We start from the raw sequence: 14,485 nt of genomic DNA, 5'->3' as shown, positions 1-14,485 counted from the left end.
TAAACTATTCCTGAAGTATCTTTCTCTTTTAAATGCTGTAAGAGTAGATTATGATTTATCAAGTCAAAAGTCTAAGGAGACTATCAAGGCAAGGTCTCCTTTATCTAGCCAATCACACACTTTGCTTAACATTGCAGCTATCAGCATCTCTGTACTATATCCCGTTCTGAAGCCTGAAGGCACTAATATGTTATTTAACAAGTCAGCGGCCATGTCTGGCCAGTTAAAGAGCTTTGAATATCAGGGGGATAGCATCTAAATGCTGTAGCGAACAACTATGAAGGGGGTATGCCCATGGGTAGGTCAGGGGCATGTCTTGCTGTTGTGTGCATAAGTTATAGAATACTTTCACTTGCACAAGCAAACGTGCTCACGCCTAAAGTTAGGCATGTACATGGAGACTTTACAGAATTGATGTTACAGAATTTGTGCTTAGTGTCCACATTTTTGGCTCCTACTTTTTGGCACCCTTTGTAGAATATACCCCTATATGGTAAGATCATGCTCCCATATTGGAGGCTAAATGATAGTGTGTTGCAGATCAAGGAGAACAGACTAGAAGTGAAATAAAAGAATTTAGAAGTGAAATAGAAGAATTTTATACATATAATTGATACAGGGATAGTCACTCCAGTAACCCTATGGGAAAGCCTAAAAGTAGTACTGCAAGGGAAGTTCATAGCCTTGGTCTCACACAGGAAAAGAGAGGAAAAGAAAAGAATGGTATTGAAGGGAGAATTAACTAGGCTGGAAATGCTCCATAAGAATGGGGCTGGGACGAAGTGTTTCTGGTGATGGCTGGAGGGAAAACAGTAAGAACTAAGGGATTTGGACCTTGAAGAGGTAGACTTCCATATGATATGTCTGCAGCAACAATATTTTAAACAGAAAACAAGCCTAGCCGATTGATAGCCTAGAGCCTGAAAACATTGAAAGACCATAACACCATTCTGTCTATTAGAGATAAAAATGGGAAAACATTATTGCAGGTAGCTGATTTTAAAGAGAGATTCAGGGAGTACTATGAGAAACTATATACCCAGGAAAGTGATCCTCCAATGGAGAGGATGGACGAATATGTAGCTACTCTTCCTCTCCACAAGTTAGAAGCTCAACATAGGGAATAGCTTGAACATCTAACCTCCTGAGTAGAAGTGGGGGAGGCCATTAAGGCACTCCACCATGAAAAGCCCCAGCTTAGACAAGAAGGGTGCCAGTGTCGGGGGTTGGAAGTGAACCATGGACTTCACCAGTGTTCAGATGACCTGGGGGGGGCTCTTCATCTGGTAGAGCTTGAGGATCAGCCATGGTATTAATTTTTAAGGCAGGGTTGGTGAGGGGGGGAGCTCCAGGAGGAAATGTGTGGTCCCACTCAGAAATTCACTTTTGGTGATACATACAATGGAGGACAATGGGGACTGCCTTGGACAGAGTAATATCCTATGAGTGGTCACGCTCTGTGAATGGCAGCTCAAATATGTCTTTAGTAGTGTGAACAGAATTTGGTCCGTTTGTGTTTTCATCTACTACTCTGAATACACACAGAATTAGTAATGAAAACATATGACGAAACACCTACAGTAGACTAGTTTATTATTCCATCTGAAGAAGTTAAGTAGCTCACAACATTTCCTGCTTGAATAAAGAAGAATAAATAATGACTGACTCACCACCCAAACCAATGGCAAAGGCGAGGATTACAAGAAGTAAAAGAACCATAATGACTGGCAGAAGCTTTGCTGGGACAACACTGTGGCACTTAGAATATGCCTCTTGGGTATCTAGAGAAAAAAGAAAAGTATTGCAATAATTGAACAAAGGGAATCTAGAAGACTAGAAATCTTTTCATGTGTATGTGGCACCATTGCTTCCTCTTCTAGTCTTGCAAGGTTGCCTGTCATTATTTTCTAATTGAGTACATAGCAGAGCATTCCCCCCCGAAACAAAAGTGGGCCCTTCCCTGCAACCATTGCCATTTTAAACAGGTTTTCCATCTCTCATGAAGTAGTGTGTTTTTTTCTACAGATTGATCCCAATGTTAGATATATTATGATAGGGAGAGGCCATGCGGTGTAGCAGTAAAAATGCCTCTTTCATAGGCACTAGTATATACATTTAGAGCGACATTGTTATAAACATGTATAAAATGTAATAAAACTGTCAAAATAGAGATTTCCTCTTAGTATTAAGTCTACTTTAGGTGATTATAAAAAGCGGAATATCAATTGGCTTAATAGTTGTTCATCTTTTCATTTCTTTCTTTTCTTAATTTTTTTAAATTGATGTATTATTTATCACATCAATCCAAGTAAAAACAAGTATACAGAAAGGAAAAATCTAAATACAAATATAAAAGGGAAAATATTGCCACAGCAACAATTATAATCAAGAAAATACTCCTCAAGTCCTGTAAAACTGTCCATATTTTCTGTTAAAATGGGAGATGTGTTCCTTATTCAGGGGTCCTTTTACTAAACCGTGGTAAAAAGTGGCCTGCAGTAGTGTGGGCTTATGTTCTTGGCGTGTGTTGGGCTATTTTTTTATCACGACTAGGAAAAAAGGCATTTTTCAATAGGGCAGTAAATGGCTGTGCACTAAAACTAAAAGTAGCACACGGCTATGTACTGCCTGAGCCCTTACCCTAACCCATTGACCTAGCAGTAAGGGCTCATGCGCTATTTGCCGATTAACGCTGGGAATGTCCCCTGCAGTAGAAAGTAGAAAAATATTTTCTACCATGGGAAACAGCACACTCCAACTTCAAAACTACAGCAGGGCACCCATACTACCCCTGCGGTAGTGCTGATTTGGCACGTGATACCCGCGCATTAGCCCTATTACTCTGTAAAAGGTCCCCTCAACAAGATAATAATAAACAATATCTCTGTTCTGTAAGCACAGCTTATGTTTTTATATTTGTGTTATACTGCCACTGTGTGACATTTTTGTCATACTGACATCCTGTGATCTGCACTGCCCAGATTAACTCAAGTATTTGCAATAGTCATATAACATTTATCACATAGATCACAAAGATGCTGTGCATTGCCTTTCTTCATAAAGGAAGTTAATATATGCCAATAAATAAATACTGTATGTGAACCATTCCTTGTAATCCCATTGGAAACTTCTGACATTTCCTGAGAATATAATTAAAGATAGGGGGGTACCGCTAACCTTCCGATGACAAGACAGCACCAGAAAGCCAGGATATAAAACTATATAAACTTTTATTGGAAAAAATCACAAATTTAAGCCCAGAGGGGCACTGTAAAACCAACAATATAATTGACAGGAGATCTTTAATAAAGCACTATTGTCATGTCATACTGCTTTATTATAGACCTGTCAATTATATTGTTGTTTTTATAGTGACCCTTTGGGCCTATATTGGTGATTTTCCAATAAAAATGTATATATTTTTTATTTCCTGGCCTTCAGGTGCTGCCTTCTTGTCATCGTTGGAAGGCTCCTGGTGCACCCCCACTTTTGTCTTTTTTCAGATTGCATCACTTGTAGGGTATTTGTGCTTCTTTTGTTCCTTCCTTTGGGATGTCATTAAAGGGCCCTTTTACTTAAGCTTAGCATGAGCTAATACACATTAGCATGTGCTAAGTGACACTTGGCCCATAGGTATAAATAGCATGTGCAGCATTTAGCACATGCTAATGTCCATTAGCACAGGCTAAACTTTGGTAAAAGGGCCCCACATTTAAATGAATGAATACTTATTTATGATCATTAATGAGACCTCATTTAACCAATTGGTAGAGATGTGCATTCATTATAAAATGAAAAACACAATGAAGAACACTTTTTTCTCATTTGTTTCCCAAACAACACAGCAGAACAGTGAAAACAGCATTGTTTCTTTTGTTGGGGGGGGGGGGTTAATGTTTCATTTGCCATTAAAAGTAATGGGGCCATTAAAGTCTATGAGGAAGTAGAGACCCTGCACCTTTGCTCTTCTACCAGACAGATGGGGTATGGGAGAGTATCAGGTCTAGTCCCTTTCAGGCAGGTTTCCAAACAGCCAGACCCAGCCAGCTTATCTCAAAGTAAAGGTAAAACAGAAGCTGGCACAGCCACTATTTGTAATCCGGTATTTCTGTGGGTTTTCAGAAAAGGCAGAGAAGTTCAGAAATTCTTCATGAAAAGGGAGAGCACTTCAGAAATTCTTCACTCTTTAGGGACAAAGAGACAGTTTGAACCATTGTTTCCCAACTTCTTTAAGCCAAGTAACCCCTAAGTCAAACAAATTTCAACCGAGTACCCCCAAGCTCAGTCAGCTCTGGCAGATGTACATTCCAAAAACGAACATATTCTAATCAAAAATAGAAAATAAAATTACTTTTTCTATTTTGTTGTATAGTCATTTTATTTTTCTATTCTATTCTATCTAGTTCTTATATACCGACCATTATTCCTTTTTTAAAAAAAATATTTTTCCATGTCAATACAGGTAAAGTACTCGCATTAGGATTACATTTGGTATTGTTACATTGCAGATGTCATCAACAGTCATTGACAGAAGTTACACAATAGCCCAAAGGATAACAATCCCATATTGACTTTTATATTTAACAAACCAATTATTCCTCTCTCGCATCCCCAGCTATTCCAATCGTGCACACTTACTTAAGAGAAAAGCCAACATTTGTTTCACCATGCATTCATCCTCTCTCTTCTCCATTCACTAACCCCCCGTCTTCTCCACCCTCCCCATCAGGTTTACAGTGTTTGAGAATTGTGGTGGTTCAAGATCTCGAGAAGTCGCTGCCAGAGAGCCGCATACTGTCTATTATTTGCATTTAAGGCACGTACATAAAACATATTTTCGTATTTAGCCACCTCAGTCACTCTTGAAACCCAGCATGTGAAAGGCACAGGCTCCTCAGATGTCCAGAACTGCAAGATCGTTTTTCTTTTTTGGCCACCAGTGTTGCCATGTAAATGAGGTGCCTCTGAGGCTGTGTCAGCCACTGAGATAAGCAGGAGAGATTGCTCCCCCAGGAGCAATGTAGCATAAGACCACTCTAATGTACACTGGCAGACCTTGTTAAGCACAGAGAAAATCCTGTTCCACATATCCAATTTGGGGCACTCAAGAAAAGCATGCAGGAGAGTCCCGGGGCCGGTTTGGCATCTCAGACATTGAGTGGAGCCCCACATCCTCATCTGAGCCCCCTTCGCCCTCGATATATAGGCTCTATGTATAATATTGTATTATGTCTCTTGCAGATCCGCCGACTTGACCATCACATTTGCGGGCTCATTTTCAAAGCACTTAGCCTCCCAAAGTTCCATAGAAACCTATGGAACTTAGCCTCCCAAAGTGCTTTGAAAATATGCATGATAGTGTGGCAAATAATGTGCCAAACTATGAGTTTGAGTACTGAGTGTCTAATTCCTCATTCCATCTCTGTATGACGGTATCTACGGTGTTCTCTGGAATTAATCATTTCAATATTTTATACCAAGTAGTCAGTCTATTCCCCCCAGCTGTCATGTTCTTGATTGCGAGATCAGCCGCCCCATATGTCCCCCTCTCTCCATGTTTCATTCTAACTTGCTGCCAGTAGTGTCTGGCTTGCAGATATGTGTCAGACTTTTGAGTTATTGTACCAAGTACAGCGTTGCTGAGCCCAGTACTCGGACCAGGTTCTGCTTGGTGGCTGGACAACCCCGGGTTTCACCTGCTCTGACTGCCATTCCCCAGAGGTTGAGCCCCTAGCTGCGGGCGGCCTGCAGGACTTATGGGACGGAGCTGGAAGCAGGGTGATGAATGTATCGGCCAGGCAGGCAGCAGGTCAAGAGAGTAATACGGGTACAAGTGGCAATTAGTAGGCAGGCAGCAGGCAAGAGAGTAATCCATGTACAGGTAAAAGTCAGGAGGCAGGCAGCAGGCAGAAGGGTAATCCAGGTACAGGCAAAGTCAGCAACGAGGGACCAGTAGATAAGAAGCAGACTATGGAGTTAGAAACACCTACCAAAGTAGAAGCCAAAGCATGCAGTCCAGGGAGAGCTCAGCTGATAAAGTGCTGGCAACTGACATCAGCAAGGAGAAGGGGGACAGCCATAGGACAAGAGCAGGGGAAGGAGGAACAGGAAGACCAATAGGAGAGAAGCAAGGGAAGCCAGGCAGAGGAAGAGCAGACCCAGGCGAGTGGAAGCAAAGCAATCAAGAAGCCTGGAAGCCAGGCAGAGAGAAAGAGCAGAAACAAGTGCATGGAAGCAAAGCAATTAAGGAGCCTGCAACCACCTCTCTCTGAACAAACCCAGAGAGGACTACACACACATGGCTCAGGCAGTGTCAGTCAAGTGTGCGTGTCGACGGGACCCCGTGCAGCCCGAGCACGCCGCTTGCGTTGAGGTAGGGGGCATGACAATATGATAACATGTGGACATTATGAGGCCCCACTTCTCCTTTGCTTGTTAGAAGGAGAGGAACTGATCTGTACCCAGTGTGCGCATGTTCCCTATACTAATGCAGCCCAATCTCACCCACTCATGGAAGACTGAGGGACCCATACCGGCCAGGAAATCCATATTGCCCTCCAATCGCAAAAAGGGAGAAGTATCTTGGCTTCGTTGTTGCCGTCTTCTCCACCAACACCAGGCTGCACGCAATGATACCAAAAAACTTAGCTGCATATTATATTGAGTGCCTAGCCCGGCAGGTGTGTGCAAAAGGTTTATAGAAGAGTATGGCGCACACCATCCCTCTGGCCATCCCTGGGGGGTGAATTGGTGAATCCCCATAATACCCTCCGAAACAATCCTCATTAACGCTGCCACATTATACAGCCGCAGGTCTGGGAGATTAAGTCCTCCCACATTCTTGTCCAGGAGTATCCTATACGTGCTCCTTTCCCCCTCAATATGAAGGAACATATTGTGGACCTGAACAATTGTTCATCTTTCTTTTTAATCCATATTGGGATAGTTTGCAGGGGGTATAGTAGTTTAGGTAATAGCACCATCTTCATTAAAGCTACTCTTCTAAACAAGGATATTGGGAGATCTTTCCATCGCAAACACAGCTTTCTGATTTTATCTATCAGTTCTAAAATATTACATCTGTACATCTCAGCCTGTCGGATACTAAGAAAGATCCCCAGATAGCGCATGGGGTGTTTTACTGGAGGGATAGGCAAGGTCAGAAGTCTTGGGTCTGGGGGTTCCAGTGGGAGGAGCTCCAATTTATCACAATTAACCCGCAATCCGGATATGTCCCCAAACTCCCTGACTAAAGCCAGCGCTTTCGGGAGGTGTTTCATGGCATCTTTAAGGTAGAGCAGTATGTCGTCTGCAAAAAGATTAATGTGGATGTCTTTCCTTCCCACCTGAAGTCCTTCTATCTGATCGCTTTGATGAATTTTGGCAGCTAAGGGTTCAATGGCTAATAGAAATAGGATAGGAGACAGAGGACATCCCTGTCTCGTGCCTCGTTGCAGGTTGAAGTTCTCTGTCAATTTATTATTAATCAATAGCTGTGCTTGTGGGCGAATGTAAAGGTCCCCAACCCAGTCCATAATTTTGCCCTGGAATCCATATTTCTCCAGGACCCACATTAAGTATTGCCATGATATGCTATCAAACGCTTTCTCCATATCTAGACCCACAATGGCTAATGGAGGAGTAGCCTAGTGGTTAGTGCAATGGACTTTGATCCTGGGGAACCGAGTTTGATTCCCACTGCAGCTCCTTGTGACTCTGGGCAAGTCACTTAACCCTCCATTGCCCCTGGTACAAAATAAATACTTGAATATATGCAAACCACTTTGAATGTAGTTGCAAAAACCTCAGAAAGGCGGTATATCAAGTCCCATTTCCCTTTCCCTTCCCCTCCCCCTTAATGTATGTATGGCCGCCAGTGCATATATAAGGTTCCTAGAGGCATATCGGCCAGGTACAAAGCCCACCTGATTCTCATGCATGATGGATGGTAGAAAGACGTTCATTCGGCGAGCCAGAATGGCTGCCAACAGTTTGATGCCCTGATTAAAGAGAGATATGGGGCAGTAGGAGCCCACTTGTGACGTGTCTTTCCCTGGCTTAGGCAGTAATACAATATGGGCCAGGTTTTTGTGCTGCCCCATCCCATCCCATTATACATGTCACTCAGAGGCTGTGCAATTATATCAGATAGAATATGGTAGTATTCAGGCCCAAACCCATCAGGGCCCGGAGCTTTAGTTAGTTTTAGCTGTTTGATACCTATTCTGATTTCTTTTGATGATATTGGCTGGTTTAGTACCTGTATTTGATCAGCAGTAAGGTGTGGTAAATCCAATTCTCAGCACTGAATATCTGAGGCAAATTAAATTAGCGAGAGCTGGAGTGGAGGAGTAGCCTAAGGATAATGCAGTGACCTGAGAACAAGGAAAACTAGGTTCAGCTACTTGTGACTCTGGGCAAGTCACTTAACCCTCCATTGCCCCAAGTACAAAGTAAATACCTATATATAAAAAGTAAACTGCCTTGATTGTAATCACAGAAAGGTAGTATATCAAATCCCTTCCCTGAAGATCAGAGGGAAAGAAACCCAAAATAATTTCCCCTCCCATCCAAGATAATTGAGCTGGAAAGAAAACACTGTATTTCAGATGTTTAAATGTCTGTCCTTTATTCATACAGTGTTCAATTAATGCTTTTCCTTAACTTGTCTCTGAATATAGTTCCTGTGTTCATTAATCCTTATTTTAAATGTTATTATAGTCTTCCCTACGTACAAAAGGTTGTATGGACAACTCACAGATTAAACAAGTGTGGTATCACAGTTTGAAAACTGTAGGAGATAATTGATCATGGTCTTGTTGGGAGAAGTAAATTGACTGATTTGTAGGGTTTGTGCACAATCTTGTGTACATTAGAAAGACTCCATCACACCTCATCCTCCTCAGCTCAACCATGCCTTCTTGAGCACCTGCATCAATGAGAGCCATCTCCCGAGAGAGGAAATCAGCATTCTGATGGCCTTGGTCAGCACAATCCCACACATCATACTTAAAGGGTTACAGACTCGGGAATCACTGCATAATTTGATCGTTGGTTTCCTTATGGTGGGCTAGCCACTTGAGAGGGGTGATGATCCATTATCAAAGTACATGGGCACCCCAGCAAATAATATTGGAATGTTTCCGGTACCCATTTGACAGAGTCTCTATTTCAATCACCATATAGTTCTTCTCATAAGGAGCCAATTTCCAACTGACAAAAGCCATGGGTGCTCTTCCCCATCAACTTCTTGAGCCAAAAAATAACAATTAAATGTAGTTGTAACAAAGAGGTGAATGGCTTAGCTCCTGCCAAGCCATCAAGATCCAGAGTTCCAGTGTTCAAAAACACCCTTGGCCTCTTTTGGCAGTCTTCTAGTACTTTACCCTGAGTGGTGACTGCTTACCCTGGAAATCTGATCCTTGCTTCCCTGGCTTGTCTCCCCTCTGTGGTTTTAACTGTCCTGAGTTTACCATGTCCTCCCTGCTAAGCAATCCACGGCCCAGCCTTTTAATGTAGCCCAATAAGGGAGTGTTATTAAGGGAAACTGGCGACTTAAGGAAGGTCCCTTTTACTAATGTGTGTTAGGCTGATAACGCACTATTTAGTGTGCATTAATTAACACACAAACACATTAACACCCAACGTGGTACATTTACAGTGAGTACCATTCACAGAAGAAAGTGTTTACGAACAACTTGAAAAACTGAAAATGGACAAAGCCACAAGACCAGATGAGATCCATCCCAGGATATCAAGGAAGTTCAGAGAGGGTCTGGTGGTTCCTCTTAAAAATTTGTTTAATATATCCTGGGGCCAATTCTGTTTAATAAATAAAAGTGCAACATTCCTGAAGGGTTAGATGGAAAGGTATGTCTTTTTGCAGATGACACAGATTTGCAAGGAATAGAAAACATGAAAAGAGATCTACAAACATTAGAAGAATTGTCTAATGTTTGGCAGTTAAAATGTAATGCAAAGAAGTGCAGAATGATGCACTTGGGGATTAAGAATCTAAATGATCTGTATATACAAGAAGGTGAGAGGCTCATTTTGAGCCACAGCAGTGCAAGAAGTTGGGGAATGGCTCAAGTATCTGCAGAGCCTGGCCCCGCAGGAGAAACAAGGAGCACCAAGGAAGGAGAAAAGGATCCCTGATGGCTGTTATAGAGGTAAAAGTAGAATGTGGGGAGCAAGTCAACAACAGCGTTAAAATATTAACATGTTAATACAGTTATTAACATGTTAATTGCCCACACCATCTCCTACCAAGAAGTAAAACATAACTCTTCAGCCAGTCGGAAGCGGCTGTAGAAGGAGGAGCACCAAGCAGTCAATTGGGACTCCAGTCCTCCGGGAGGTAGGAGGCTAGGATGTCGGATGCCGCTGCCTGCTGAACACTTCCCATTGGCTGTATGTCTGGGCTAGCTCATCACGTTCTTCTGCCTCACTCTCGAGCTGCGTGCAGTGCATACATCAAGCGTCTCGCTGCTCTGGGATTTTTAAAAAGTTATATTCACTTCAGGCCAGGATTGGGCCAAGCAGGACACTTGTCTCAGGGAGGAGCAAGCAAGAATATCATCACCACTGCTGGCCATGAATTTTGGAAGAGCTTTTGTGGTGTGGTGTGGTGTGGTGCGGTGCTGTGTGGTGCTGTGCCAGGCCGGCAGCAGCATATAAAGCTCCAGCCAGCCTCCATTGCATAGGGTCGGGCCCCAAAATATTGGGGGTGCTGGAGTACCCATAGCACCCACAGAGTCAGCGACTAGTCAGCAGGATGCTAAGCTGCATAGAGAGAGGCATAACCAGAAGAAGAAGGAAGGTCTTAATGTCCCTGTACAATTCATAGCTGAGACTTGCTGAAGGTCACATCTTGCTAAGGATATAAGAAGACTTGAAGTGGTCCAGAGAAAGATGGTGACAAAGGTATTAGAATTGTACCAAAAGACGTATGAAAAAAGAATGGGAGACCTGAATATGTATCCCTGGAGGAAAGAAGTGATAGTTGAGATATGATACAGATATTTAAATACTTGAAAGGTATTAATCTACATTTCCAGAGATGGGGAAGTGGTAAAACTAGAGGACATAATTGAGGTTGCAGTGTAGTAGACTTAGGAGTAACATCAGGAAATACTTTTTCTCTGAGAAGTTGGTTGGTGTCTGGAATGCCCTCCTGGCGGAGATGGTGGAAACAAAAGCAGTGAAAGAATTAATAAATGCATGGGAAAAAGCACACAGGATCCCTGAGTTCGATTCCCACTTCAGGCACAGGCAGCTCCTTGTGACTCTGGGCAAGTCACTTAACCCTCCATTGCCCCAGGTACAAATAAGTACCTGTATACAATATGTAAGCCGCATTGAGCCTGCCATGAGTGAGAAAGCGCGGGGTACAAATGTAACAAAAATAAATTAAAATAAATAAATAGAAAGAGGATACCCCCTGATTCTATATATGGTGCACTTCCGAGATGTGCATGCAATTTAATTGGTTAACAAGCTGTTAAACTATTAACTGGAAACTAACAACCAATTATTGACGTTAATTGGCAGTAATAGGATTTGTGCACACCTCTGGCTGTGTGCTATACTGTAACACTGGGTGCCTAAATCCCATAGCATGCAACCCTTAAGGGGGAGTGGCCAAAGGAGGGGCATGGGCAGGTCATGTGCCTTCCAAAAAACTGTATGCGGTGTTATAGAATATTGGGTTTCTGCGCTCAACTTGGGCACTGGGATTTAAACCAGATTTCAGTTGGCGTAAGTCCTGGCACTCAGAGTTGGGAGCAGGAACCGGCACTATCTATAAAGGGCCCACGTCTTTTATAGAATAGCACTTTGGGCCTTATTCTGTAAAGGCTATGCTCCTAAATTTATGCTCCTAAATTACAAGCATACTCTATGCTCCAGAATAGATTATGCGCATAATTTAGGAACATAAATTTTAAGATGTGCATACGCTACTTATGGACTTTTCTTGGTACAAATAAGTACCTGTATACAATATGTAAGACACATTGAGCCTGCCATGAGTGGGAAAGCACGGGGCACAAATGTAACAAAAATAAAAAATAAAAAATAAAATAAAATAAATACCCACATGCTAAAAAATAACATTTAATTTAACGCTGGGACGAGTCTAAAAGCAGAGCGAACATGTTCAGCGCAAACCCCCTAATTCTATACAGGGCGCTTTGAGATGTGAGTGCAAATTTGGACATGCGCCCAAATTGCACATGCATTTTAATTGAATAATTAGCCAATTAACACCAATAATTGGCATTTTAACTAGATATTATTTGCGTTAATTGGAATCAATTAAGATGTATGCATGTAAATTTAGGCACAGATCACGTGTGTCCCGAGAAATGGGAGAGTCATGGGCGGTTCAGGGTGGTGACACGAGCAATTATAGAATTAGGGGGCTCTGTGCCTAAATTTAGGCATGGGCACATTTTCATTGGTGCAAATGGACATGCCTAAATTTAAGAGTGACCCCTCGGAATTAAGCACTATTCTATAAACCACACCTAACTGTAGGTACAGCTTATTGAATAGTGCTCAGCGGTTTGGGAGTTTTTTGGCACCATTTATAGAATCTTGCCCTAATCGGTCAGTGTGTGAGCATTGCTGCGTGCTAACCAGTTAGCACAGGTTTAGTGTGTGAGTCCGTACCATATGTAAAATGAGTGGTGGTAGCGGCTTACATACTAATGGGAACATTAGTGTTTGGCCATCAGTGGCGTAGCCAAGGGTGGGCCCGGGCCCACCAACTTTGGGCTCAGGCCCACCCAGTAGCAGCACACCTATGATGTGGCTGGCAGAGATCCCCAAGCCCCACCAGCTGAAAACTCCCAACAACTGTCCCTCCTGCATACCTTGTAAATAGCAGCGAGCAGCAAGTGATACATACTGCTCACACCGGCCCCCACAGCCTTCCCTCTGACATATTCCTGCCTGTGTGGAAACAGGAAGTTGCATCAGTGGGAAGGATGTGAGGCCAACATGAGCAGCGTATATTAGTTGCTGCTTGCTGCTGGTGAAAACCTGCTATTTAAAAGGTATGCGGGAGAGGGGGGATGTTTGAGAGATCATATGGCATGCTGGTGAGAGAAGGAGATAGCAAATCACCTGCCCACCCATCTTGTGCCCAGGTCCACCGAAAATTGGGTGTCTGGCTACGCCCTTGGTGGCCATTAATAAGAAAAATAGGATATTCAGCCATTTTATCCTACATAAGGACGCACTAAGGCCACTTTTTACCACTGTTTGGTAAAAGGGCTGTAGAGTTAAGATTAGTTTTTCTTTTTATTAATGGTCCTTAACAGTATAACAAGTTTTTTAAAGCTACCTTATAGTTTTTTCATACAGATAATATAGAAATATGTGTTGGTTCGATTTTTTTAATTTGAGCGGCTTGAATTTCATTGGGGGATGCCACTTTTAGGTGATACTGTGCTTACTGTATAGTTGCAATCTAAGAATAGGCATTTGGAGGATATCTATATAATAACTAAAAATACTGGTGCTGGAGTGCAGGAGTGCTCTAATGGTTAGTATAGTGGGTTGGGGAACTGGGTTCAATTCCCACTGCTGCCTGATGGCCAATAGTGGGTTGAGATCCTGAGGAGCCAGGTTCAATTCCCTCTGCGGCTCCGTGTGAACCTCCTTTGCCCCAGGTACAACAGTAGTACAAGTGCTACTTAGATTGTGAGCCCACTAGGGACAGACCCAGTACCTATAAAATTAAACTGTAAACCACTTGTATCCCACATTTCCCACCTATTTGCAGGCTCTTAGGTCTAAGCAGTATAGAAATGTTAAGTAGTAGTAGTAGTAGTATTTGGGTTTTCATTCTCTGACTCTAAGAGGAAATCTAAAATAGATCAATGAGTGTCTCTATATGAACAGTAATAACGATGATGAGCGACAGTACAAAATGCTGATGAAAACGAAGCTTCTGAGGGCTGAGAGAAAATTGTGAGTATCTAACAATTAAGTTAAAATGTGGGAAGATCCATTTTAAAATGGCAACGATACTCTCAGCTGAGTTTTTTGCTTGCGAGTGATTTGATTATGACCCTTTTGGCAGTTTTGCGATTTTTAAAAGATGTGTAAGTGATTGTAGGGTTCTCTTGAATATTAATATGAACTATAAGTTTGAGCATTTTGAAGTATGAAAGAAGGATAACAAAAAGCATTGTTGAAAGTATGAACTTAGAAATATCAGCGTCACTGTATTTCTCTATGTTTCAATGTAGTTTTGCTATCAGTGGGTGACATTGTTGTACATAAAAAATCTTCTGCTGAAATAATAAAGGCAGTTATAGCAGGTTTAATATTTGTTTTGAAGAGAGGATTTATTGACTATTTTATAGAGGTAATAGATGGTGGGAGATTTTAGAAAGTATGTACTGTTATACTTTTAAAGAAGTATATTGATCAGGTTGTTTTACATTGATAAAGAGAATATAGATTGTTAACA

At 42.1% G+C, this 14,485-nt stretch overlaps 1 protein-coding gene across 1 annotated transcript in view; it reads right to left on the bottom strand.

The window, feature by feature from the left end:
* The window catches only part of TMPRSS3 (transmembrane serine protease 3), a 232,497-nt gene that overhangs the window by 175,317 nt on the left and 42,695 nt on the right, over nt 1-14,485 (bottom strand). Inside the window, exon 3 of the mRNA XM_030203809.1 lies at nt 1,671-1,781. Within this exon, the coding sequence (XP_030059669.1) occupies nt 1,671-1,781 (111 nt within the window). The remainder of the gene's footprint in view (nt 1-1,670; nt 1,782-14,485) is intronic.

Source organism: Microcaecilia unicolor, chromosome 5 (assembly GCF_901765095.1).
Source record: "Microcaecilia unicolor chromosome 5, aMicUni1.1, whole genome shotgun sequence".
Taxonomy (NCBI): Eukaryota; Metazoa; Chordata; class Amphibia; order Gymnophiona; family Siphonopidae; genus Microcaecilia; species Microcaecilia unicolor.
Note: the sequence above shows the minus strand (reverse complement) of the source record. Positions and strands in the feature narration are given on the sequence as shown.